The sequence below is a fragment of the Pongo pygmaeus genome, chromosome 13, assembly GCF_028885625.2.
Source record: "Pongo pygmaeus isolate AG05252 chromosome 13, NHGRI_mPonPyg2-v2.0_pri, whole genome shotgun sequence".
In the NCBI taxonomy this organism is placed as follows: domain Eukaryota; kingdom Metazoa; phylum Chordata; class Mammalia; order Primates; family Hominidae; genus Pongo; species Pongo pygmaeus.
Genome location: NC_072386.2, coordinates 115,531,276 through 115,555,270, shown reverse-complemented (window position 1 = coordinate 115,555,270; position 23,995 = coordinate 115,531,276). Strand labels below are relative to the sequence as shown.

At 52.0% G+C, this 23,995-nt stretch overlaps 2 protein-coding genes and 1 pseudogene across 20 annotated transcripts in view; 2 read left to right on the top strand and 1 right to left on the bottom strand.

Annotated features, from left to right (window-relative positions):
- GOLGA1 (golgin A1) overlaps nucleotides 1–13,297 on the top strand; it is a 62,661-nt gene extending 49,364 nt beyond the window's left edge. For 18 of the 19 annotated variants that reach the window (XM_054500074.2, XM_054500078.1, XM_063650320.1 and 15 more), the window contains 8 exons: nucleotides 1,166–1,255; nucleotides 2,110–2,212; nucleotides 2,343–2,500; nucleotides 3,249–3,392; nucleotides 9,078–9,137; nucleotides 9,688–9,858; nucleotides 10,386–10,472; nucleotides 11,030–13,297. In XM_054500074.2, the coding sequence (XP_054356049.1) occupies nucleotides 1,166–1,255; nucleotides 2,110–2,212; nucleotides 2,343–2,500; nucleotides 3,249–3,392; nucleotides 9,078–9,137; nucleotides 9,688–9,858; nucleotides 10,386–10,472; nucleotides 11,030–11,110 (894 nt within the window). In that variant the 3' untranslated portion in view covers nucleotides 11,111–13,297. The remainder of the gene's footprint in view (nucleotides 1–1,165; nucleotides 1,256–2,109; nucleotides 2,213–2,342; nucleotides 2,501–3,248; nucleotides 3,393–9,077; nucleotides 9,138–9,687; nucleotides 9,859–10,385; nucleotides 10,473–11,029) is intronic. The other variant, XR_008504458.1, reaches the window with a different exon arrangement.
- LOC129044843 (U4 spliceosomal RNA) lies at nucleotides 4,094–4,172 on the top strand (annotated as a pseudogene).
- A 901-nt stretch (nucleotides 13,298–14,198) lies between the features above and the next one.
- On the bottom strand, nucleotides 14,199–22,486 carry ARPC5L (actin related protein 2/3 complex subunit 5 like). The gene is made up of 4 exons (XM_054500071.2): nucleotides 22,194–22,486; nucleotides 17,873–17,945; nucleotides 16,456–16,632; nucleotides 14,199–14,731 (listed from the first exon to the last, which is right to left on the bottom strand). The coding sequence occupies exons 1-4, from the start codon at nucleotides 22,340–22,342 to the stop codon at nucleotides 14,669–14,671; spliced, it is 462 nt and encodes a 153-aa protein (XP_054356046.1). The 5' UTR covers nucleotides 22,343–22,486; the 3' UTR covers nucleotides 14,199–14,668.
- Nucleotides 22,487–23,995: the final 1,509 nt, after the last annotated feature.

The following is a 23,995-nucleotide window of genomic DNA, read 5'->3' as shown; positions in this document are numbered from 1 at the left end:
CAAAAGAATGGGACCCTCTCATAATAGCGAGGACTGCTGAAGCCTGAGGTGGATTATTTGAAGGTGAATAAAATTGCTAAGCTCTGGGTGAGACGGATCAAGGCCATATTTAGTTTAACAGTCTACTTGTTCCATCAGCTACTGAGAAGAGTATGCTCAATCTTCCACTACGATGGTAGATTTGTCTCTTTCTTCTTTTAGTTCTGTCTTCACTTCGTGTATTTTGAAGTGCTGCTATTAGGTGCACATATATTTAGAATTGTTTTTCTCCATCCACGCTCTCAAAGCAGCTGTTCCCTAAGCCCATCCTGGAGAATCATCCCCAGGTGCAGAGGCAGCCGTGCATGGGTGGCCTGGTGGCTTCTGCAAGCTGCAGGCCCTGCTTTGTGCCACAGTGAACCTGAGCAGGCACTGTCAACCTCCCGCCTCCCACAGTGCTGGATCTTATGTGGCTCTGAGGCACTAGCACAGACTTTGGAGCCACAGAGACTCACTTCTGTCTTGTCAGCCTAGCCCCTCACTAGCTGATGCTTGAAGGAATCCATTTTCCTGCAGCCTTGATCCCCTGGACACAAGCAATCCTCTCGCCTCAGCCTCCTGAGTAGCTGGCACTATAGGCATGTGACACCATGCTCGGCTAATTTTTCTTATTTATAGAGACAGGTCCTCGCTGTGTTACCCAGGAAGGTCTTGAGCTCCTGGGTTCAAGCGATCCTCCCGCCTCAGCCTCCTGAAGTGCTGGGATTATTGGTGTGAGCCACCGTCCCTGGTCATTACTTCTTATTCTTTTCATAACCAATTGTTCCAGTCTCCCACTCCATTCATGTGGCCTGCGAGTCTGACTTCTTGTTCTTGGCTACTGTCCTTAGACCAGCTCTTCAGGATAGGCCCCTAGCCTTGGTGTGGGTCCTGGCGGGGGTGCTCATGGAGCAATCGATCCTCAGTGGTGTGCCATTTCCAGAAAAGTCGGTGGGTTGCCTGCCAGGACAGCTCTGAGAGGGATACTGAGGGCATGGCAGGGAGGGGCCAGGCTGGGAGCCTGGGGAAGTGGGGAACATGTTGGTCTGGCTCTGCAAAGCATTGCCCTGTCTGCTGGGCTTCTTGCGTGGCATACAGCTAAAAAATTGAACTAAGTTTTGGGGCTCGGTGGTTTTCTGCATTGTAGGAAGAATGGAGCCAAAGAGAAATTGTGAGTGTGGCCATGGCTCAAGCCCTGGAGGAGGTGCGGAAGCAAAGGGAAGAGTTCCAGCAACAGGTGGGCGCTGTTTCACGCTGAGGGGCGATGTCCCCCTGCAGTCCCAAAGCAGCAGGCCCGTCCTGCCGTGGGACTGTTGGAGAAGGCCTGTCTCTTCAGGGTAGGGGTAGTAGACACAGGACTCAGGGAATGCAGTCAGCTGCGTGGGCCCCTGTGCTCTCTAGGAAGCTGGGAGGCAAATGTTTTAAAGAAACCCTCACCCCATGGGATGCCCTTTTCTGATTTTTCAACTGTGATTACCTGGAAAATGGTCCATGCCCAGGGGCCTACTGGGCTCTAATTCTGTGAGGTGACCTATCATTGCCCACCTGCCCCAGAGGCCATGTAAGGTTGGGTTGAGTTTTTGCAGGAAGTATGGGAAAGCCTCCCTTGAAGGTGGACTTTGCATCTGACCCCAGAGCTTCTAGTTAAGTAGCTTTAGGCCTTTGATAAGTCCTTAACAAATCTGAGTTTCCTCTGATGAGGACTCTAGTCCTTCTACTTAACACCTCTGGGAAACTATTCTGTCATGAGGTAACATATATCAAATGCGTGTCTAGTGCTGGGGATGTTGCAGGCACTCAGGAAATGGAAGTTATGACAGCTTGTTGGGCTGGGCAGAATGGCCATGTCTCTGGTTGACCCACTGTTGGCCAGGGGGCAGTGGGAGGTGACTGCCCCTGTGCAGGGCCCCTACCAAGGAGAAAGGATTTGTGCATGTTCATAGGAGCAGAGCTTAGCTGGGGGTTTGCTCTGGGTCGTGGACTTCAGGGAGGGATTCATGGTGTACCCTGGAGAGCAGGAAAGTGGAGATTTCTGTGGGAAGATGGAGTCACTGCTCGCAACCTTCCCTCTTGTTGATTTTTCTCTCCAAGGCAGCTAACCTGACAGCCATAATAGATGAGAAGGAACAGAATCTGCGGGAAAAAACTGAAGTGCTTCTCCAGAAAGAGCAGGAGATTCTCCAGCTGGAGCGAGGTGAGGAGTCTGTCCCTGGCTGAGCCTTCTCTCCTTTTCAGGCCCAGCATCCTGCCTTGTGACGGCCTTGCCACCAAGCAGCACGGAGTCACTGGGCTCACAGTGCCCTCTCCCCTCCTCCTCGACCTAGGTCACAACTCTGCCCTGCTGCAGACACACCAGCTGCAGGCTGAGCTGGAGGCCCTGAGGACCCTGAAGGCGGAGGAGGCTGCAGTGGTCACGGAGGAGGACCTGCTGAGGCTGCGGGGCCCATTGCAGGCTGAAGTGCTCTCAGTCAATGAGTCGCACGTAAGTCCCAGCTGCGCCTGCACGGGTGCTACAGCAAGATGCAGGGCAGGTGCCGAGTGTGCCCCTAAGGAGGCAGCAGTGGGGACACATGGTGGACAGGACACTCCCCTGCATGTAGGGTCCTTTCTTTGAAGTAGGGCACTTGGCCGGGCGCGGTGGCTCACGCCTGTAATCCCAGCACTTTGGGAGGCTAAGGTGGGTGGATCACGAGTTCAGGAGATCGAGATCATCCTGGCTAACATAGTGAAACCCCGTCTCTACTAAAAATACAAAAAATTAGCCAGGCCTGGTGGCTGGTGTCTGTAGTCCCAGCTACTCAGGAGGCTGAGGCAGGAGAGTGATGTGAACCCGGGAGGCGGAGCTTGGTGGAGCTGAGATCACGCCACTGCACTCCAGCCTCGGTGACAGAGCAAGACTCCGTCTCAATAAATAAATAAATAGATAAATAAATAAAGTAGGGCACTCATATGGCTAGGAGGCCATGAGTCCTGAAGAGCCCATCACAGATGGCGCCCCTGTCGGTAGGCAGAGGAGAGCAAGCCCCTTCATCCCAGCAAAGACTAGTCGTGTGATTAGTTGTGGGCGTTGGGCATTGGATCTTCTCCAGGAATTGGTTTCCTGGCCAGTTGCCTGTTGGAGCACAACAGCCCATACCTAAGGGATGAGTCTGGCTCCCTTTCCCTGTACACCTGTGGCTCAGCTTCACCTTACCTGTCCTGGCTCTCAATTTGCTGCTACCACCTTGTAGGTGACCTCTAGGGCCATGCAGGACCCTGTGTTCCAGCTTCCAACTGCAGGAAGAACACCAAATGGTGAGGTTGGGGCCATGGATCTCACACAGCTACAGAAGGAGAAACAGGACTTGGAGCAGCAACTTCTGGAGAAAAATAAGGTGAGGATGCCTTTTGCATGGCTGTTTCTGTCTCCACCAGGTCCCCACCCTCAGGCCTAAAATGACCCAGTCCATCCTCGGAGGTTTTTGTGGTATCCCCCGCACCTCCTGGCAACCATGACCCCTCTCGCCCAAAGGCCTTCCTCCTGATCTTCAGTTCCTCCTGCACTGTCCTCCTCCACACCCTCCCCAGCCCTCTTCTCCTCACCCCCTGGAGAACCGGCCAAGTGTCAGGCTTGGGCAGCTGCAAGCCTGCGTGTTCCCTGCCAGCTCTGCTGTCCCCAGCCAGGCCATAGCGACAGTCCTCTTTCGTCTGTACTTCCTTTCTACAGCTGTGGAAGTACAGCACTGATAGCTGCCTTTAAAGGTTTGTTTGGGTGGGAGGAGGGGGTTATGAAATGAAGGTGTTTGTGAACCGTCCTATAAACTTTATAAACTTTCTGGTATTTGGTAGAGGCTCAATAAATGTCATGGTCCCCACCCCTCACCCTCCAGCCTTTCCACCTATATACAGGATCTCATTTAATCCTGGTTCTTAAAGTGTCCTGTGAAGCTTAGTATGCCAGCCGGCTATTGCTCTGGCCTGAAATTCTGCCCCCAAATTGTGTGTGTGTTTGTGTGTGTGTGTGCACGTGTGTGTGTGTGTGTTTAGATTTTTTACAAGGGGGAAAGTGTTCATTATGTCTAATATAAAATACAGAAGCTTTGCGCAGTGGCAGTATTGTAGCCAATGAGGTCTATCTGAGGCGCAATTATTGCTAATTGAAAAAAAACACACAGGAAAGTGTACAAAACAAATGTGTGTCTCAATGAATTAACAGAAAGCAAACCCATGTAACCACCCCGATGCGAATCAGGACAATGCCAGCATCCCAGAGGCCCAGCCCCCTGGGCCCCTCCCAGCCCTGTCAGTCACTCCCATCCCAGCCCTTCTGGCAATGACTGCCTTGCTTTTTTCCCTAGTGTCACCTCAGTTGGCATTGCTCAACCCCACAGTTTTGTTTTGCCTGTTTGTAAATTTCCCGTTTGCCCCCTAGGACCTCCGTCCCTTGAGCCTCTGGCCTTACCAGCTGTGCTGCCTTCCTGCATCCTTGCTCAGTGTCGGGTCTGTGTCTGTCACGGGACCACTGCCTTCCCGACACCTGCGGTTCTCTGGCCTCTCTCCCTTTCCTCAGACTGTCCTAGCCAAGCTCTGGTTAAACTTGGGTTAAACCCAACTCTTCCCTGCTCCCTGCCTGCAGCCATGGAGCCAGACCTGGCTGGAGAGTGCCATCACCTGGGCATTCAGGTCCCCTCGAAGCTCAGGACCATGGTCCTGCGGGCAGCCCAGTGTTCCCCCCAACCCCGCCTCATCTGTGGGCCTTCACGCCCCTCTGCCCCTAACCCCAACTTCATGTCTACCTTCTCTCCTCTCTTCACCTCAACCCACCGCCCTGGTGCTCCCGCCCCCTGCTTCTCTGAGAAGGGACATGCCACAGCCTCTCCTCATATCCTGTTCCCCCACCTCCCCAAGCACTACGCCAGCTGCCTCCCCCTTCTTGCCTAGGTCGTTTTTTCTTGGAATCATCCCATCTACTGAGAGGTGCACCGTTGTGCAGGTGCCTTATGAAAGCCCTTGGCTCGCACCCCTTTGCCTTGCTGCCGCAGCTCTGCTCACCTCCCATGCTGACATGTTGAAACTTTCTATATCTGCCATATCCATTCCCACTCCTCATCTCTCTCAACCTTTCCCCCACCACTCCACAGAAAAACGCTCTTGTCAAGCTCATCAGTAACATCTGCATTGCTAAATCCAGAAGGCAGTTCCTAATTTTCCCTCTGATTGGCCTGTCGGCAGCCTTGGACAGGCGTCTCTTCCTCCTCCTGAAGCTCCCATCCACGGCCTGCTCCTTCTCCGTCTCCTCTGACAGGCCAGTCTCCTTCCCACTGCCACCCGCCGTGCACAGGGGCAGCCCTCACAGCTCTTCTCTGCACTGTGTGCCCTCGTCTGCGATCTCAGCCATGCCCTGCGCAGCTGGCTCCCCTCCCTACCTCCCGCCCAGACAGCTCCATGGACACTAGCCCCACAAACCTGTCTCCACGTGAGCTCTAAGGTGTCTGAAACTCAAAACATCTGAAAACACACTTCGGCTTCACTGTGCTCCCTGGCTGCCATGGCCACCTTTCCCACCTCAGTAGACGGCAGAAGCCTTGGAGTTGTCCTATCTGCCTTGGTTCTTTCTCCACCAGCATCCAGGCCATTAGCAGATTCCTTCAGCACCCCCTTCGCACATTTCCCAGAATCCACCACTTCACATCGCTGCCACCTGCTTCAGGTTACCGTTGTCTCCTCTGGAAGATGGTATCAGACTTCTAACTGGTTTCCCTGGCACTCCTGTCTTAGCCCTCTGATGAAAGCCTGTCTCTATCGATCTCTTATGAAGGCCTGAGTCCTTGCAGAGGCCTGCAAAGCCGTGTGTGGTGTGGCCCCTCATTACCTCTGCCAGCCGAGCCCCTCCTGTCCTCGTCGCTCCCTCTCAGCTACAGGGGCCTCACTCCCATCAAGTACCCTCCGACCTCAGGGCCTTGGTACTTGCTGAGCCTTCCGTTTGGAAGTGCCTTTCCCTAGTCACCCTCACCCTCACTTTCTTTATGCCACCCCGACCAGCCTCACTACCAGAACCCCACCCCTCACCACGATGCCTCTTCTCCATGCCTCTTCATACCCTCTGATACACTGCAGATTTGATTATTGATTCTTTTTTTTTGAGACAGAGTCTCCCCCTGTCACCCAGACTGGAGTGCAATGGCGTGATCTTGGCTCACAGCGACCTCTGCCTCCTCAGTTCAAGCGATTCTCTTGCCTCAGCCTCCTGAGTAGCTGTGATTACAGGTGCCCACGATCACGCCTGGCTAATTTTTTTTTTTTTTTTTTTTTTTGAGACAGAGTCTCTATTGCCAGGCTGGAGTGCAGTGGCGCGATCTCAGCTCACTGCAACCTCTGCTTCCCGGGTTCAAACAATTCTCCTCCTGCCTCAGCCTCCCCAGTAGCTGGGACTACAGGCGCACGCCACCACGCCCGGCTAATTTTTGTATTTTTAGTAGAGATGGGGTTTCACCATGTTGGCCAGGATGCTCTCGATCTCTTGGCCTTGTGATCCACCTGCCTTGGCCTCCCAAAGTGCTGGGATTACAGGTGTGAGCCACTGTGCCTGGTTTTTTTTGTATTTTTAGTAGAGACGGGGTTTTGCCATGTTGGCCAGGCTGGTCTCGAACTCCTGACCTCGTGATCCGCCTGTCTCGGCTCCCAAAGTGCTGGGATTACAGGTGTGAGCCACCGCACCCGGCCTGTTTATTGATTCTTTTCCCCCTGAGGGTGAACTTTTGTCTTTTTTGTTGCCATTTCTCCAGCCCCTAGAACAGTGTAGGGACTCAGTAATTATTAGATGAATTACTGAGTGAAGAAAACCCAGGAAACCAAATAACATAAGATGAAGTAGCCAATGTACTTTTGGGGCAGTGTCCAGCCTCATGGTCAGCCAAGAGAATAGAAATCAAAGCCACAAGGTGCCATTTTACAAAACTGGGTGTGTTGGAGGTCACTTAAAATGCCTCACAGTGGAGAAGTTAGAAACACTTTTGTGGTCCTCTGACTCAGTCATTCCATCCCCAAGAGAAACAATGGGGATTCCTCGCTTGGGGAAACAAAGCTTATCCCAGCTTTGTTTTAAAGTGGAAGCCCAGCCACGCAGTAAGACAGGGGCATCCCCGGGAGTTCCTGTCACATTAGACGTTACAATTAGGAAAGCTGGAGGAGGCAGTGATGACTCTGATACATGAAAAATGTATTTACAATCCCAGCCACGCTGTGCAAGAATAGGGATGTCGACTGGGGGTACATGGAAGAATGCATTTTGATATATTACCATTCGGAGACTTTGAATAAATTTTTATTTAAAACCGGGCGTGGTGGCTCATGCCTGTAATTTCACCACTTTGGGAGGCTGAGGCGGGCAGATCACCTGAGGCCAGGAGTTCGAGACCAGCCTGGCCAACATGGTGAAATCCCGTCTCTACTAAAATGACAAAAATTAGCTGGGCATGGTGGTACACACCTGTAATCCCAGCTACTCAGGAGACTGAGATGGGAGAATTGCTTGAACCTGGGAGGCAGAGGTTGCAGAGAGCTGAGATCGTGCCATTGCACTCCAGCCTCAGGGACAGGGTAAGACTCCGTCTCAAAAAAAAAAAAATTTTTTTTCCCTATATTATGAAGTTTTTAGTTGAGAAAATGTCTCAGCATGTCTAGTGAATAATGGAATGTGTAATAAATGTAAGGCTCATAATACTAATTAAACATAAAAGAAAATTAGCCAGGCGTGGTGGTGTACAGCTGAAGTCCCAGCTACTCGGGAGGTTGACGTGGGAGAATTGCTTGAGCCCAGGAGTTCAAAGACTGAATTCAGCCCGGGCAACATAGTAAGATACTGTCTCTTAAAGAAAAAAAAGGCCGGGTGCGGTGGCTCATGCCTGTAATCCCAGCACTTTGGGAGGCCAAGGTGGGTGGACCACCTGAGGTCAGGAGTTCGAGACCAGCCTGGCCAACAGGGTGAAACCCTGTCTCTACTAAAAATACAAAAATTAGCCAGGCGTGGTGGCAGGCACCAGTAATCCCAGCTACTCAGGAGGCTGAGGCAGGAGAATCGCTTGAACCCAGAAGGCAGAGGTTACAGTGAGCCGAGATTATGTCACTGCAATCCAGCCTAGGCAACAGAGCAAGACTCTGTCTCAAAAAAATAAATAAATAAAATTAGCTGGGTGTGGTGGCGCACAACTGTAATCCCAGCTACTCGGGAGGCTGAGGCAGGAGAATTGTTTGAACCCAGGAGGCGGAGGTTGCAGTGAGCCGAGATTGCACCATTGCACTCCAACCTGGGCAACAAGAGTGAAACTCCATCTTAGAAGAAGAAGAAGAAAACAAAAATGAGTCGGGTGTGGTGGTGCATGCCTGTAATCTCAGCTCCCCTAGAGCCTGAGGCAGGAGAGTCACTTGAACCCAGGAGGCGGAGGTTGTAGTGAGCTGAGATCGTGTCATTGCACTCCAGCCTGGGCAACAAAGCGAGACTCCATCTCAAAAAAAAAAAAACAAAAAAAAAAACGAGGAAAATAAATTATTTTCCGAACTATTTATCTAAAACTGGATGTTGATGAGTCGTGCAGAAAAACCATGATCTTTTTAGGGTGTTCAAAATAAGCATTGCAGATTATTAATGTATTTCAAGAGAGCAGTAATGATGAGAACCGTAAGTCCTCGCATAAGTATCCTACTTGGGGATAACAGCATAAAAATCGAATTTTGAGGGCAAAATCTATGGTCCAGAGCCTTTTCCAGCTGGGCTGTGTGTGGAGGACCAAGCCCCCGGGAAGGGATGGGCAGCGCTGGGGCACTCATGTCCACACAGAGGGACTGTGGCCCCTGTGGGACGTGGAGACTCAAGGATGTGAAAGCAGTGGCCCAAGAGGTATGACAGCCCAACAGTCGTAGGCACAAGCATGCGACAGCTGAGCACCAGCCTCTCAGGATGACTTCTCAGGGCAGAGGCTTCTCACAGGTGTACAGGGGATCCCGTGGGATCTTCGGGTCTGTTTCCTTTGGTGAAACATGCATCTAATGATTGGCTTTCTGTGGGGTGGGGCTTGTCGCAGACCATAAAGCAGATGCAGCAGCGGATGCTGGAGCTCCGGAAGACTCTGCAGAAGGAACTGGTGAGTACCCGCATGGGAGCTGGCCCCACTTCCCAGCACTCCCCCTGCTGCCTGTGCCCGGTCCTCCTGAGGTCCCTCGCTGCCTATGCTCCCCCACCCCCTAATTAATTGCAAGGGGTCGCTGGGCAGTCCAATGTTAGCTGGTGGGACAGCCTGCCAGCCTGCATGCACCTCTGAAGCAACTCCGTGGTCGCAGGCCTGTGCCTGCCTTCTCTGAGCCTGCATCCTCATCTGGAAGTGGGGTTGCCTGTCACGCTAGCGCAGCGATGCTCTAACAGTGTGTGTGTGTGGCAGAGTGCTTGGCCTGATGCGGGATGCGAGCAGCTTCAGGCCCCAGGGACATGTGTTCTTGCCATGGATAAGGGAATGTCTGAATTTCCCCAAATGATGTCACTCCCTCCTCAAGCCCACCTGGAGGTGCTTCCTTCCCAGGTGGGGCCCTTTTTGCCCTACGATAGTGATCATAGTTTGGACCAGGTGAACCTCCCGTGTGATTTTTTCCACCTGCCTCAGAGGGTTCAGTGTAGCATCTTTCCCACTGGTTTTTCAGAAAATCAGACCCGATAATGAGCTCTTCGAAGTCCGGGAGAAACCTGGACCTGAGATGGCAAACATGGCGCCTTCCGTCACGAATAACGCTGACCTGACGGATGCTCGCGAGATCAACTTTGAGTACCTTAAACATGTGGTTTTAAAATTCATGTCTTGTCGCGAATCCGAGGTAAAGGGCTTTTGAGGTGTCTTTTGGGTATTGAGGCCCCGCCCTACAGTCTGTCCTGCAGGGACCCCTGCCCAGCCCGTTTCTCCCTTTTCCTCATACATCCTGATTTGACGCCCTTGTGGGCGCCCAGTCATTTCTCCTGCTGGCGTTGGCCTGCGGAGTGAGCGGCTGGCGGGAGAGGCCGTGCAGGAACCGGCTCCTGGTGGGAGAACGTGGGCTCCACTTCTAAATTCTGGCGTGGGTGCTGAGGCCAGAGGCCGGAAGCCGGGAACGGAATCCACCCATCACTCCTGGGTCCTGCCAAAGGGTAGGGTAGCTGCTGGGGTAGTTCCCTTAAGCCTGCCAGGCCCCCGAGGATGCACGGGAAGAAAGAACCTATCATTGCTGCCAAACTTCAGAGTGCCAGAGCGTCACCCACCACCTGGTCCTGCTAACCAAAGAAAGCGGGAAATGCCATGTAGCTCTCCCGACCCCACCCCGCCTCACCTCCACCAAGGCCTATGGCAGCAAAACTTACTGTGTTTCAGGCTTTTCATCTTATAAAAGCTGTGTCAGTGTTGCTGAACTTTTCCCAAGAGGAGGAGAACATGCTCAAGGAAACTCTGGAATATAAGGTAGGGTTCTCTGGTCTACTGTTCCAGCTTCCAAAATATGTTGTCAGTCATCCCAGCAGTAGCAGTTTAAGACCTCTTAGCCCCACACCCGAATGTAGGTACCAGCACAGCTGCATGATCAGCTTGGCTGCTTTTGGATGAACTTGATCCAAGCACTTTTTAGCGATGACATCCTTTGTGCCCAAATGTCTGTGCTGTACTTGACCAACAGGCCACGTATTTTTCAAAGCATTTTCATTGATAGCGCTTTATCGAGAGCCCCAGGTCTGGCTCAGCACTCAAATTCCAAAAGCTTCTGCATAAATGCTCTAATAGGAAAAAATACCTACAGTTCCACTACCTTGTTCCTGTCAACTCAGTGTTTTTCTCTCATTTCCCTCCTGTACTGAGCACGGGCCTGCAGACTGGTTACTGGCACCATCTTCTTGCTCTGCTCAGAGCCAGAGGCAGGATTGGGGGGCAGGAGTGACAGGCTCAGGGGAGGGGAGGGGCGGTTCAGTTTCCCTGGCACCAAGTCCTGATTTGCATCTCAGAAGCCTTTTCTGTTTCAAATGCAGATGTCATGGTTTGGGTCCAAACCAGCTCCCAAGGGCAGCATCCGGCCGTCTATCTCAAACCCTCGGATACCATGGTCCTAGAGGGGACTACCCAAGGATGGAGCTCCGTGGGTTGACACTTTTTCTGTGAAAAGAACACTGACACACCAGTCTGGGTGGGTTTTTAATCACTGTAACTGCAGTATTTTGTACAAGTGTCTAAACATTGTTTACAAGACTAAGGCCCACTTCCCTGCAGGCTGACCTGAACCTCAGGGGGTAGCTGATCCTGTCATTCTGGTCACCAAACAGGAGGGTCCTGGCACTACCCAGATTTCCACAGTGCTGCTAATATCCCAGCTCCAGCCAGCACCCCGTCTGCACCTGAATCCTCTAACTTCACGTTAGCACTTACAGCCGAAGCCATCAGCATCGGGCAGGCACACCTGAGTCACCATGTAGCAATGCTCCGGGAGGTAGAGACGGCCCTTTGAGATGGTGCCCGGCAGGCCAAACCCACCTGCCTCTGCCAGGAACAGCCAACTCCATGGGAACTCTATGGGAGTGGCTTTTAAAAATTCAGATGAGTTAGAAGCTTTTTATCCCTTCCTCTCAAGAAAATATTCTTTCACCTTGTCTCTCAAACCACCTAGAACTTTAGAGGATCCATCTTTAAGGGCCGGTGTGGATGAATGAGGAAAATGCACCTTTCTGACGGTATCTCTACTTTAAGAAAACTAGCAAATATATGAAAAGACCCTAAGTATAGTACCAAATACACTCAATTGCCTTTTTAATGAATGTACTTGTCTTGGATAGGTTGCTGGTAAACCATTTTAAACTATTTTTTATAGCTGAAGTTCTTCATTACTATAAACATGTCTTCTGTACTATATAAAATCCATTTAACTGGTGTTCTTAAAATCAGAGCGTCCAGAGGAAATTCTTCCTAAAACTAGGATTCCTGTTCCTTTGTCTTCTCACTTGCACTCTGGCACTGCTCCCTCTGAAGTGCAGTGGGATCTCGTGTGCTTTGTCTTGATTCTGTGCCGCGCTGCCGCTGGGCGATGCAGATCACCTGTCTTCTACTGAAGGACAGTCCGCTGTCTCCGGTGGGGGCAGCAGCTGTGCCCCAGCCTTGATGGAGACATTGGGGCAGTCTGCCTTGTGTGTGGAGCCACTCTCTCTCCCTCATCCCACCCCAAATACTTAAAATGACACTACACTCAGACGGCGCCCAGCTGGCTGCAGCGCTTGTAGCACGCACATGATGACTCTGGTAGTAACCAACAAAAACTTGTTTTATGGATTCCTCGTTACTGAGGAAAGGGAACATGCTGGTTCTGGAAAAGCCACAATATTGAATCTAAAAGGAAACCGTTTATTGTTTGATGAAAGTTTCACTGTTTAAATAAAAAACTAAATTAGTAACTGGAGCTCCTAAATTTATTATCCATTATCCAGTGATGGAAAGTTGTATTTCTCAATCACGCTTAGGGCCAAAATAGGTATATAAAATGTGTCACAGAAAAACACGCATTTGCAACGTTAACCTAATGAAATTTCCATGAAGAACCAAGCCAGGGCAGCATCTCCGTAGTCCCAGCTCAGGCTGTCTGCCTTCCAGAGGCCCCTTCTCCAGTGACTAACCTCCTCATCTGGCTCCTCCTTACAGACACAGTTATCCCTTGTTTAGAACATGAATTTCCATTTACCTGGTGGGAACACGAAACAGGAGTCTCTTCTGTTCTGCAAGTTTGATGGGTAAGAGGTAGCCTTTTTTCAAAGTAGGATTTCCTTTTTCAACTGTTCCAGGAAAGAATCTCTAAGACTGGGTAGCTCACAGCCAGCCAAAGGCAGCTACATTTCCAGAGAAGCCCGTCTGCTGCCTCCGTGGCTTCTCCAGCCATTGAACTGGTCCCACACGCACCCCAGGCCCTGCTCCTCGGCAGTTTTAGGTGTAGCTATGGGGCCTGTTCCTAGGTCTGTACTGACTTTAGGGAGGCTTCACTGACTAGGCTTTCCTCCTGCATGTTGAATTTCCTTCAGCTTTAAGAGGAAGAGTGGAGTAAATATTCTAAGTGATTTAATGCACTTTGACTTGTATAAAACTTTCTGTGTTAGCGACGGTATCTATAGCCCTTTATACGAGCGATGGATCTTGAGCTCTCCTTCCATGTTGTAAATAGGGATTGTATTCTTGAAAACTGCTGTAGAAAATTCATCTGTGGTGCAATACACTTTTTGATTAAAGCTCTTCAATCCAGATGCAACTACAATGGATTTTACTAGTTTGGTGTGTCAGTATTTCTTTGACTCATTAAATCTGGTATTTTGTGTCCATATTTAACACTCCAAGGCCAACTTCAAGGGCTAGAGAATGTCTTTCAGAAAGAACCTTTCCAGACTGGATTTGGGTGACTAAATATACGTAATTTAATGAAGCCGGCGGCCTCATTCTACCCCCCAAGAATTGCAGTGGTTCTGCAGAGGGGCTGTGGGGGGAGGACCGTGTCACTTTGGTCAAAGTCTGTATCCAAGGGCTGTATGACCCAGAGGAGCTTCCGGAGTGTGAATGGGGCCCTAATCTTTAGCAGAATGCAAGCTGCAGTTACATGTGCTGAAAAGGAAAGAAAAGCATTTTTGCCCTTCAGAGAGGCTCTGTTACTGGTTATGGGGAACAAAATTATGCCATCTATTTGCTGATTGCTCCCCATTTCTGACGTTTAGTTCTTTAAAGAAAACTTATCCATGCAGCAGTGATTCTGCAGCACAGCCACCCCAGCATCAGGAGACATGACCAGGCACATCTGAGGCCCCACCCTCAAAAGATTCCAAGTGCAATCCCACAAACTGAAGACTTTTAAAGCCCAGATCAATTATTAAATGTTTGGCACTTTATTAAATTAAATAAGCTCCAAAATTAATTACATACAAATCAAAGGAGTAAGAAACAATAAATAGTTTATTCAGCAAACACCTCTGCAGCAGCCGGCAGCTCCGAGGCCGAGGCTGGTGTCCTGTGGCAGAGGGCCTGTGGATTGCCATGCTCGCTCCCAGGGGTGGCTCAACAGGGACACAGGTCTACTCCTTCCACACTGGGTTTCCGGAACAACTGAACTCTCATTCATTACCATCCCATTCATCATTACCATTTTTTTTACATACATGAAACACACTGCAATGTATATACTAATAAGCCAAGAGCTTTATTGATGCAGCAGGCACTTTACAATGAGCCCAAGAGTGTCCACCTTCTCTGGGAAGACAGGATGTCTGTACAAACTCTTGGGTTTTTTTCCACTTCAAAAACACAAGCTCTCCCGTTTACCACAGCCCTTGGATCTGCACCTGCTCAAACCATCCCTCCCCCAGTGCACACAGGTGCACCTGACCAACACCAGCCGCCACTCTGGTAAACCGTCAAAATGTCAGTTCTGCAGTACTCGGAGACAAAGGCGTAGACTATCAGATCCTAAACAGGACTTAGGAAACAGACGATTTTCCCCTCCACCTTGAAAATAAAATACATTTCAGCAGATACATGTCCTGAAATAGTTTACTTGGGAGTTCCTAGGAAGATGGTCCATTGTCAATCCCTTCTTCACCAGCCTGGGCATCCAGAATTCTTCTCAAGTAACATGAGTCTTTTTGTTTTTTTTAAACAGTCTTTCTTGCTGTGAGAACTCTTATAATGGAGCCTAGTCCTCCTACTGCTAAGGCCTGTGGGGGCAGGAAGAGAAAACGTGTCAGATGAGACCTGGCTGGCCAAGGGGAGCCTGGCTTGCCAGAGACGGGGGACATTCCCTGACCTAGATCCCGTCACAGACCCTCAAAAGAGGATTCCTGAGATAGAGCACATTCTAGGGAAGGAGCCCTGTCCTGGAGCTGTGGGGTCCGAGAGCTGTTGGCTCTTGGGCAGAACTGGCTTGAGAACACTGTCACCAGCACACAAAGCAGAGCCCTCGAGATTCCCTTTTGAGACGGGGTCTCACTCTGTTGCCCAGATCACAGCTCACTGCACAGCCTTGATGTCCTGGGTTCAAGCCATCCTCCTGAGTAGCTGGGACCACAGGTGTGCACCACCAGGCCCGGCTAATTTATTTTATTTTATTTTTTGAGACGGAGTTTCGCTCTTGTCGCCCAGGCTGGAGTGCAATGGCACGATCTCGGCTCACTGCAACCCTGCCTCCCCGGTTCAAGCGCTTCTCCTGCCTCAGCCTCCCACGTAGCTGGGATTACAGGCGCCCGCCACCACCCCCAGCTAATCTTTGTATTTTTAGTAGAGACGAGGTTTCACCACATTGCCCAGGCTGGTCTCGAACTCCTGACCTCAGGTCATCTGCCCGCCTTCGCCTCCCAAAGTGCTGGGATTACAGGCGTGAGCCACCGCACCCAGCCTACTTTATTTTTTTGTAGAGATGGGGTCTCACTACATTGCCTGGGCTGTTCTTGAACTCCTGGGCTCTAGCAATCCTCCTGCCTCAGCCTCCCAAAGTGCTGAGTTTACAGATGCACACAAGCCCACTGAGTGCCACCCGCTGAGGTGACTGGCAGGCACCAAGCTGCCTTAAAGGGACGAGAGGGCCTGGCCTCCCCATCATACAGAGGACTTGTTCACTTCCTTCTGAGCCCAGGAGAGGGGAGGCCAAGGAGGCACAGCACACCCGCCAGCAGACCTAAGGCCACAACCACAGCCCAGCACCCATACCACCTTAAGGACTGGCCCACTGTAAAACCCCTCTCTTCCAACTCAACACTGAGCCTCTGAGGAAGGCAGGCACGTTAGTAACTCCTGGTCTGCTTTAATGGTGGGCGTGCTTACTGTGGCACTAAGGGTGTGCAGGGGAGGGTGTGGGAGGCAGCCCCAGTGGTACAGGCAGGACACAGGCTTGCCAAAGGCCTTGCTCTCACACAGACCCAAGTGAAGGGCAGACACAGCTCTTCCTGCTTCACCTGGACGAAGGCCATATTAAGTGAGGTCAAGGTTTCTGCCCACTGCTCACTCTGGCCTGCTAAGGCTGAGGCCAGGGCAGGAAGCCCTTAGGGCTGGCTGGAGGACTCTATTTCTAAGAACCCCCAACAGCTGCCTCCACCACTACAAAGTATCATGAAGCCCCAACCAACCAGCAAGCCCCCTTTCTACCTAGACTCCCTGACCACCTTACCATGCCATGTTATCTGCCCACATGTCCTGTACCAAGGGCATCCTGTCCTGTCTGACATAAATCGGCAGCTAAAAAGCAAAAAAGTAACTGCGATGATCAGAGACAGCAGGTCCCTACCAGGAGCTTCCTTGGGAGAGGGAAGTGACGACATGTCCCAGGTTGGGGCTCGTCCTCTGACCCCACACGTCTATCAGACCGTCCTACGTTTGTTCTGGCCTGCTGATTGAACCCCAAGGCAAGCCAGGTGGCTCACTCGGGCGCGTGGCACTGTTCACTTACCTTTTCGTGCCACTGGAGTAACACTGCGCTGCTATTTTCTGTGGGCTTCTCAAAGCCTTTATAAATGTACTTCATTAACAAGTCAACACCGTTTCTGTCCAGTGACTGCACAGCCTGCTCAATCTCGCTGCTCTTGAAGTTTGTGAGCACTTTCAGCACCACGCCCTGGGCTCGCTCCTGCAGACGAAAAAGAGCAAGTGAGGCCCAGAGCTGCGAAGGCACCGCCATGCCATGCCCCAAACCAAAGCAAGGACACAGATCACCAGAAACACCGCCCAGTTTCTAATTCGTCCAGGATGGTTAAAATAAGCGGGTTAGAACGTCTTTTGTGGATTTAAATTTCAAAGTATCTTTTATTTATGCCAACAAGTTACTCTACTTATTTTGGGGGAGTAAGTGGTTTACTAGGACAAGTATCAACTCAGAGAGAGAGAGAGAAGAAAAAAGAGAGGGAGAAAGAGAGGGAGAGAGGAAAGGAGGGGCAGGGTCTCGCTCTGTTGCCTAGGTGGGAGTGCAGTGGTGCAATCTCAGCTCACTGCAGCCTCTCCCAGGCTCGAGCACTCCTCCCACCTCAGTTAGGGCTACAAGCACATGCCACCATGCCCAGCTAATTATTTTCTTTAATTTTTAATACAGACAAAGTCTCGCTATGTTGCCCAGGCTGGTCTCAAACTCTGAGCTCAAGCAATCCTCCCACCTCCCAAAGTGCTGGGATTACAGGCATAAACCATGGCACCCAGCCCATCACTATTTTAGATGACACAAATAAGGCCTTATTATACTCCACAATGGTGGTGGACTATTAAAAAATAAAAATAAAACCAGGTTGATTCAGCTGCAGCGTCCCTCTTGTGTTCACACCCAGAAGGGTGGGGCCATTCCCCAGAACTCTGTGAAGGTGCAGCCACTGGTGACATCAAGATGATGTCACAGCTGCCAGAATCCCAGCTGCAGGGAGACCTCTTTCTCTGAACCAAATTTTAGCCTTGGTGATGCAGGAAGCACAATTTAGTTTTTAGAAGGTAGGAAAGCGTATGGGTACTTAAAATCCTCAGGCAGACAAAGCCTATCCAACAGCCTGTAGGAGCATAAGCACCACAGGTGAGCGAATTCATCCATTTTCCACATCAGCCAGGGCCAGGCTGACTTCTCAGCCTACGAGGCCGTGAGCAGGAGTGAAGGCTTCTGTGGGGAGGTTCTCATATAAACACTGACAGCTTTGATGTCAGAGGAGCCTCACCACCTAGGGAGCGCCAGGAGGCTTCTGTGGAAGCCCTGCCCAGTGCCAACTCACCCCCTCTGATGGGGATGAAACGGGCACAGCCCGGAGCCCGGAGGAGCTCACACTCGCACTGGGCAGACACCCACAGCCCTGGTCCTAACAGCACCCAGCAGAGCCGCAGAGCCACCCCTTTACCTTCACAGCTTGATTCTTGGTGTTGACGGGAGAGTTCCGCAAGGCTGCATGGAATGCCCGAAGCATGTCCCCTGTGCATCACCACCAGTTAAGGATAGCTAGGCTCAAGCACGTCCACGCTGTCATGAACAAGCTCACTTCAGAAACAGCTCAGGGAACAGAGTCAGATGGGATCTCATCTTCCCACCCACCTTCCACGGCTTCCAGGTGGGCAGAGACTGTTTACAGCCTGCACGGGGAGGGCGCAGGGCACCTCTGCCAACCATGCAAACCCTCCTTCTTCCTCCCTCTCTGCCTTCCACGTCAAAGCAACTGTCCTTGAGGGGTAACTTGCTGGAAAATTGGATTGCGCTCACTTGCACCTGCTTGGTGCTGGGCATTGTATCTCCCCTACTGGATCCTCACAACACCTGTACATGTGAACTGGAGGTCGTTCTCATCTTCTCATTCTAAAAAAGGGGAAAATGTAGGTACAAAGGGAGACCTCCTAACTCTTCATCAATGCTCTTCATCAATCAATTTCTTATTAAGGAAATTAAGATGTGCTAGAACTTCTAAGATCTATCGGGATCAATGAGGTCCCAACTGTTACCTGGAAAGAGTTTATCAATCTAACAGAAGCTTTTGCCAACAATGAGCCAGTCTCCACCCTTACCCCCCAACCTCAGTTGCAATCCTGACGACACACTCTTTGCTGAGTTCTGAATACCCAGCATGCAAAATAAAATTACAATCTGGGTTAGGTCCCCAAAGGTGACACCTATTTTAAACTGAATTACATCAGCCAACTTTCATTTCCTCGTATGAAACACTGGCTTCAGCCAAAAAGCTTCAAAAATAGAACAAGGAATGGCTTCTGCCCAATCGGGTCTCTACTCCTCTTCATGCAGTGATACCCACGTGCAGACAGGAAGGGCCTTCGGAGCAGAGCTGAATCTCCTGGCTTCCCCAGTGTGAGCTCCATCTTGAGTGAGCTGGGTCTGCGCCACCAGGCGAGCCACTCCCAGCCCTGGTTCCCCAGCTCCCTGCTTGGCTCTGATCCACCTTCCACACTCAAGAGGCAGTCTAGTCCCTCTGTCTTTCAGTTCTGGAGTTCCTTTTCCCCATCCAAACAAGGCCAGCCTGATATCAGCCACTGATAACCTCTACTTTGTAACTCTTTTTTTTTTTTGAGACGGAGTCTCGCTCTGTCACCCAGGCTTGGAGAGCAGTGGCACAATATTGGCTCACTGCAAGCTCCGCTTCCCAGGTTCATGCCATTCTCCTGCCTCAGCCTCCTGAGTAGCTGGGACGACAGGCACCTGCCACCACGCCTGGCTAATTTTTTTTTGTATTTTTAGTAGAGACGGGGTTTCACTGTGTTAGCCAGGATGGTCTCGATCTCCTGACCTCGTGATCCGTCCACCTCAGCCTCCCCAAAGTGCTGGGATTACAGGCGTGAGCCACCGCGCCCGGCCCTTGTAACTCTTTTCTAATGTGGTGTCCCCAAAGCAATAAGCAGGATCCCATAGGCTCAACAGAAAACATAGGCTCACTTGCTCTTCATGTAAACCTGGCACAACTAACAAATGAAATCATTCAAATGATGGATGGGGAAGGGCAGGGATAAAACTAGTCCACGGGGGCAAAAGGCTACTGCTGTGGCGTTAACTCAGCACCATGCGTCCAGCAATCACTCGGCCCATTGATGGGTGAGGGCCTTCAGCAGTTGGGAGATGTGGGGCACAGGGAGGACCTCCCTGAAGTCACCTATCATTCATGAAGCCAGCTGTCATACTTGGCTGGCTTTAGGCCTTTTCAGAGAACAGGCTGTGGTGCTGGGGGAATCCTGCCCAGCCCTTGATCTCCTCTAGATCTTCCTCAATCACAGCACAACTGACACTGTGGACCCAGGATTCTCTGACGTGTCATCTTAGCTGTGTGTCATAGGCCTCTGCCCACTGGATTCCAGTGGCATCCCCAAGCTGTAACCATCAAAATGTCTCCAGTTTCCTGGGGGTGGAGGGGAAGGGTGCAAAATCACTCAAAACCACTGCTCTGGACAGAGCCCTGATCCAGAAGTCTAGAAGCTGCTTCACTGAAGGAGAAAGGAACTCAACTTTTAAATCACCACAAGGTCTCGGATCCTGCGCCAGGTGCTTTCACACGCCATCTCATTCCAAAAATACCTGTGACAATAATCATTATCTCATTTTAAAGGCAATGGAATTGAGGCTCAGAGAACAGAAATTACCTGAGTAAGGTCACAAAACTAAGCTGTCTAGATGGCCCTCATACCCAAGCTCCTCCCACAATCCCATGCTGCCGCTCTATCTGCAGACCCGAGCTGCATGTCCAGGACACTTGCTGTGTGCCCAGTGATGCTGATGTTAGCCCATGAGGCTCCCACGGAATCTAGGAAGCCAGCATGGCTGTCTGCCACGTAACAGAGGATGCTGAGTTGTGAAAGGGTATGCGACCTATCCGAGGTCAGAGCCAGAGCATGATAGTGCGGGGTGTGCGCAGATGCACAGCCGGGTTCCTTCTACTTCATCTGTGTGATCTCCCGCCACGCACACTTCCCTATACAGCCCAAGGACAGAGCCCCTCTCTGCCCTCCCCAACCCCAATCCATCTATCCCTCTCCCTGCTCCCCTGTCCTCAATGGTCTAATATAAGTCCGATTCTTGGCACATGATAGAGACTCAATAAATATCAGTTCCATTCTCCTCCACCTGGGCCCCGTATTTGCCAGGGTTTCAGTTACCTTTATCCGCTAACCTTCCTTTCCCCAACCCCAAGTGGAGCACTCTCCATGGTAACAAGGTTTCTGACGCTTCTGACGCTGCCATGAATGCAGAAACGACCATCCCCGGGATGTGCTAAGCCCAGGCCTCTAAGCAGCCTCAAGGAACCTGTCACAAGGCAGGAGAGTCCCAAGACATGACCTTCAACAAGGTTCTGCACCCAGACCAAGGCAGCAGCTGAGAGGCTTGATCTCCTCATCTGTTCAGTGAGGGTCCTGGACCAAAGGCCTGACCTTGGAGCCCCTTTCAGCACTGACTGTCCATGAGCTAGGCCCTGCACCAGACTACAACCAACCTTCCCTCCTGGGGACCCGTCTCTTGACCCCATTTCATAAGTAGGGTGGATTGGGAGATCTGATGGGGCAGGAATTACAAGCTTGAATCTCCACTTCCGAAAACACATTCCTGTTCAAATCAAGTCTGAAGGTTTTCAGTTTAAAGGCACACTCAGGAGCACTGCCGGGCTCCCCCTAAAGCAGCAGGCCCCACTTTCCAAGCTGAGTCAACTGGTTCAACACCGAGAACCTGACTTATGTACAGCATGGGCCTCCAACCCTGCCCCCGCCCGTGCGGGGGGAGGGGACATGCTTCCTGGAACACCATTTGAATAAAGAAAAATCCTTCCGGTGAGAATAAGTCAGTTTCCTGCGCTCATACTGCTAAAGGACCAAGCAAGGCTGTGACAATCACCTCTATTTTTAATCTTTTCTAAATGCTGTTTTCTGTGGCCACAAGAACAGTCATTTCCAGGCGTGGGGCTCTGCTTTCACACTTCGCTTCAAGGTGTCTGGTTTTTCTTAGCTCTGAAGTATTAGTTTTCTCCGCTGCTTCCTGCACCAGAAGGGTACTGGGGGGAGCCAAGACTCACTTGTTGAGCGTGGCTGAGACCACCAAGGTGTCCAGAGGAACCATAGGGTCCCCCTTTCTCAGCATTAAGCGAGAGGGTTAGACTGACTAGGGGTGGAGAGGCACAACCTCAGACCCCAGGGCTGAAATACGGCGGCCGCCTCCACTCCCTCCTGGGTTCTGTCTTCCCCACAGCCGTCCACCCACCTATCTTCACGCCATGCAGCAATCGGGCCCCGGAGGACCGCGCCCCAGCCTCCCCGATCACTCGGTTACTCAGATGCGGCTCACCTCCGCCCTGCCGCCGACCCAGCCCCGCCATAGGCCCGATTTCCTGCAAGGGAGGGACAGAGTGCTGGGGCCCCCAGGAAGGGACAGCGTGAGGGGACGAGGAGGCAAGGGGGGAAGAGGGCGCGGGACCTGCGGGGGTACCGAGGGAGCCCGTCCACCGGGTCCAGGGGCCTGCGGGACTGCGCTGCAGAAGAAGGCGCCAGGGCTGGGGACGAGGGACCCAGGGAGACTGGGACTCAGGGGAGCACGGCCCAGGGAAGCCGGGTGGGCAGGGAGTTGGAGGCTGACCTGAGGGGGCCGGGGGTCAGAGACAGGGGAGGCCCACCCGAAGGGGACCGAGAAGGTGGGAAGGTGAGAAGGCCGCGCGCAGGCCCGGACGCCGCGTCAGGGAAGGATATTGCCGCAGGAGCCCGTCCACCTCGCTCGGGTCCGGGCCTGGCTCCGCCGCCGCCGCCGCCGCCTCCTCCTGCTCGTCCACAAATTTGTTCTCGTCAAATTCGTCGATGTCCACCCGGCGGAAGCGCGAGGACAGCGTGTTCCGGGCCATGGCGGGAGCTCGGCGCCCGCTCAGCCGGCTCCGCTCGCGGCCCGACCTCGGCTCTGCTCCGCTCACACCGGATCCGGCTCGGGGGCGGGAAGCGGCTGCCCGGCTGCTCCCAGCACCTCCTCCACCGCCTCCGCGCGCAGCCGCCGCCGCCCGCCCACTTCCGGCACACGCCGGATCCGGAAGCGCCCTCAGGGGCGGGGCGGAGCCTGGCGCCTGGAGTGCGATATGGGGTCTCCACGGCCTCTCCCACCTCAGTGTCTCTTCCGCGGACTCTCTGTCTTACCACTGAGGACCGGGCGCTCGGTATCCGTGCAGCCCCGCGTCGTGTGTGCTGTAACTGCGCTGATTCCCCGGCTTTCCCGCGCCTCCGAGGAGCCCCTGGCCTCAGCGGGGCCCGGCGCGGGCTCCCGGGGTAATCCCTGCCCGTACTGGGGAAGGCTGGGCCCCCGGGAGGAGGCTCGCGGCTCTACTTCTCGAGTGTCGGGCAGGCTTCTTGGAGAAGAAACCTTCGAGCTGATGACTGAGGGATGAGTAGGAGTTCCTGTTCCCGGGGAGTGACGCGGGAGGGGCCTGTGTCTCGGAGCCTTGAACGCCACCACAGTTAGTAGAGGAGGCCGCCTGTACACAGAGATGACCCTGTTAAAGGAGTGGGGGGGGCTTTAAATACGTTTAGTGCGATCAGGGGACTGGCAAGACGTTGAAGACGTTGTGACTCGAGGGATTCTGCGACCCCACGTGTGTAGCAGTCACCTTGGCCAGGCAGTTGGGGGCGCCAGGAGAGGGAGATGGCCCTGTGGCCACCGTCCTGGCAGGAGAGGCCTGGCTGGAGAGGCACATATTGATAGAAACCAAATTCTCAGAATCTGAGATGGGGGAAAGCGGTTTAAGGAAGTCAAGGACGACTCTGAGGTGCCAGATTTGGTGCCTGGGCTGTTAATCCCAGGGGTTCTGTTAATTGATCTTAGCCTTAGGGTAAGTAAAATGGGTCTTTTTGTATAATAGTGTGAAAACTATTTTCATCTGATAGTACTCTTTTTAATAAAAGTCGGTAGTTGGAACGTGATTCATTTTTACTGCTTCGAATACTTCTCATTGAACTGTGTTTAAAGATCAAAAAAATATTGCCAGACTATGATGCAACCTTATCTTTGGTGGTAAGGATACAGACTCCCATAGTGGGAAACTGGTGGTGAAGAAGTCTCCGCCTGTAATCTCAGCACTTTGGGAGCCGAGGTGGGCGGATCACCTGAGGTCAGAAGTTTGAGACCAGCCTGACCAAAATGCTGAAACCCCGTCTCTACTAGAAATACAAAATTAGCCAGGCATGGTGGCGCATGCCTGTAATCCCAGCTACTCGGGAAGCTGAGGCAGGAGAATCGCTTGAAACCGGTAGGTAGAGGTTGCACTGAGCCGAGATCGCGGCATTGCACTCCAGCCTGAGCGACAAGAGCAAAACTCCGTCTCAAAAAAAAAAAAAAGAAAAGAAAAGTCTCAGGGGTCCTGGAAACACGCAAAGCCCCCCTGCAATACAGTTCCATATCTGGGAAAAAATATTTGTGATTCAGGCCTGCCACGAGACAGCAGAAATTCATATCCCCAGAACATCCTGGTCAGAAGGAACTTGAACCCAGAAATGCCCATTTTACAAGTAAA

What these genes read in the sequence shown, in the direction of transcription:
- ARPC5L (XM_054500071.2), bottom strand. Translation starts at nt 22,342, where the DNA reads ATGGCCCGGAACACGCTGTCCTCGCGCTTCCGCCGGGTGGACATCGAC. An exon ending in GTGGACGGGCTCCTGCGGCA is followed by an intron (nt 17,946 to 22,193) that starts ATATCCTTCCCT and finishes GTGGTGATGCAC; the next exon opens with AGGGGACATGCTTCGGGCAT. An exon ending in TACTCCAGTGGCACGAAAAG is followed by an intron (nt 14,732 to 16,455) that starts GTAAGTGAACAG and finishes CTGCCCCCACAG; the next exon opens with GCCTTAGCAGTAGGAGGACT.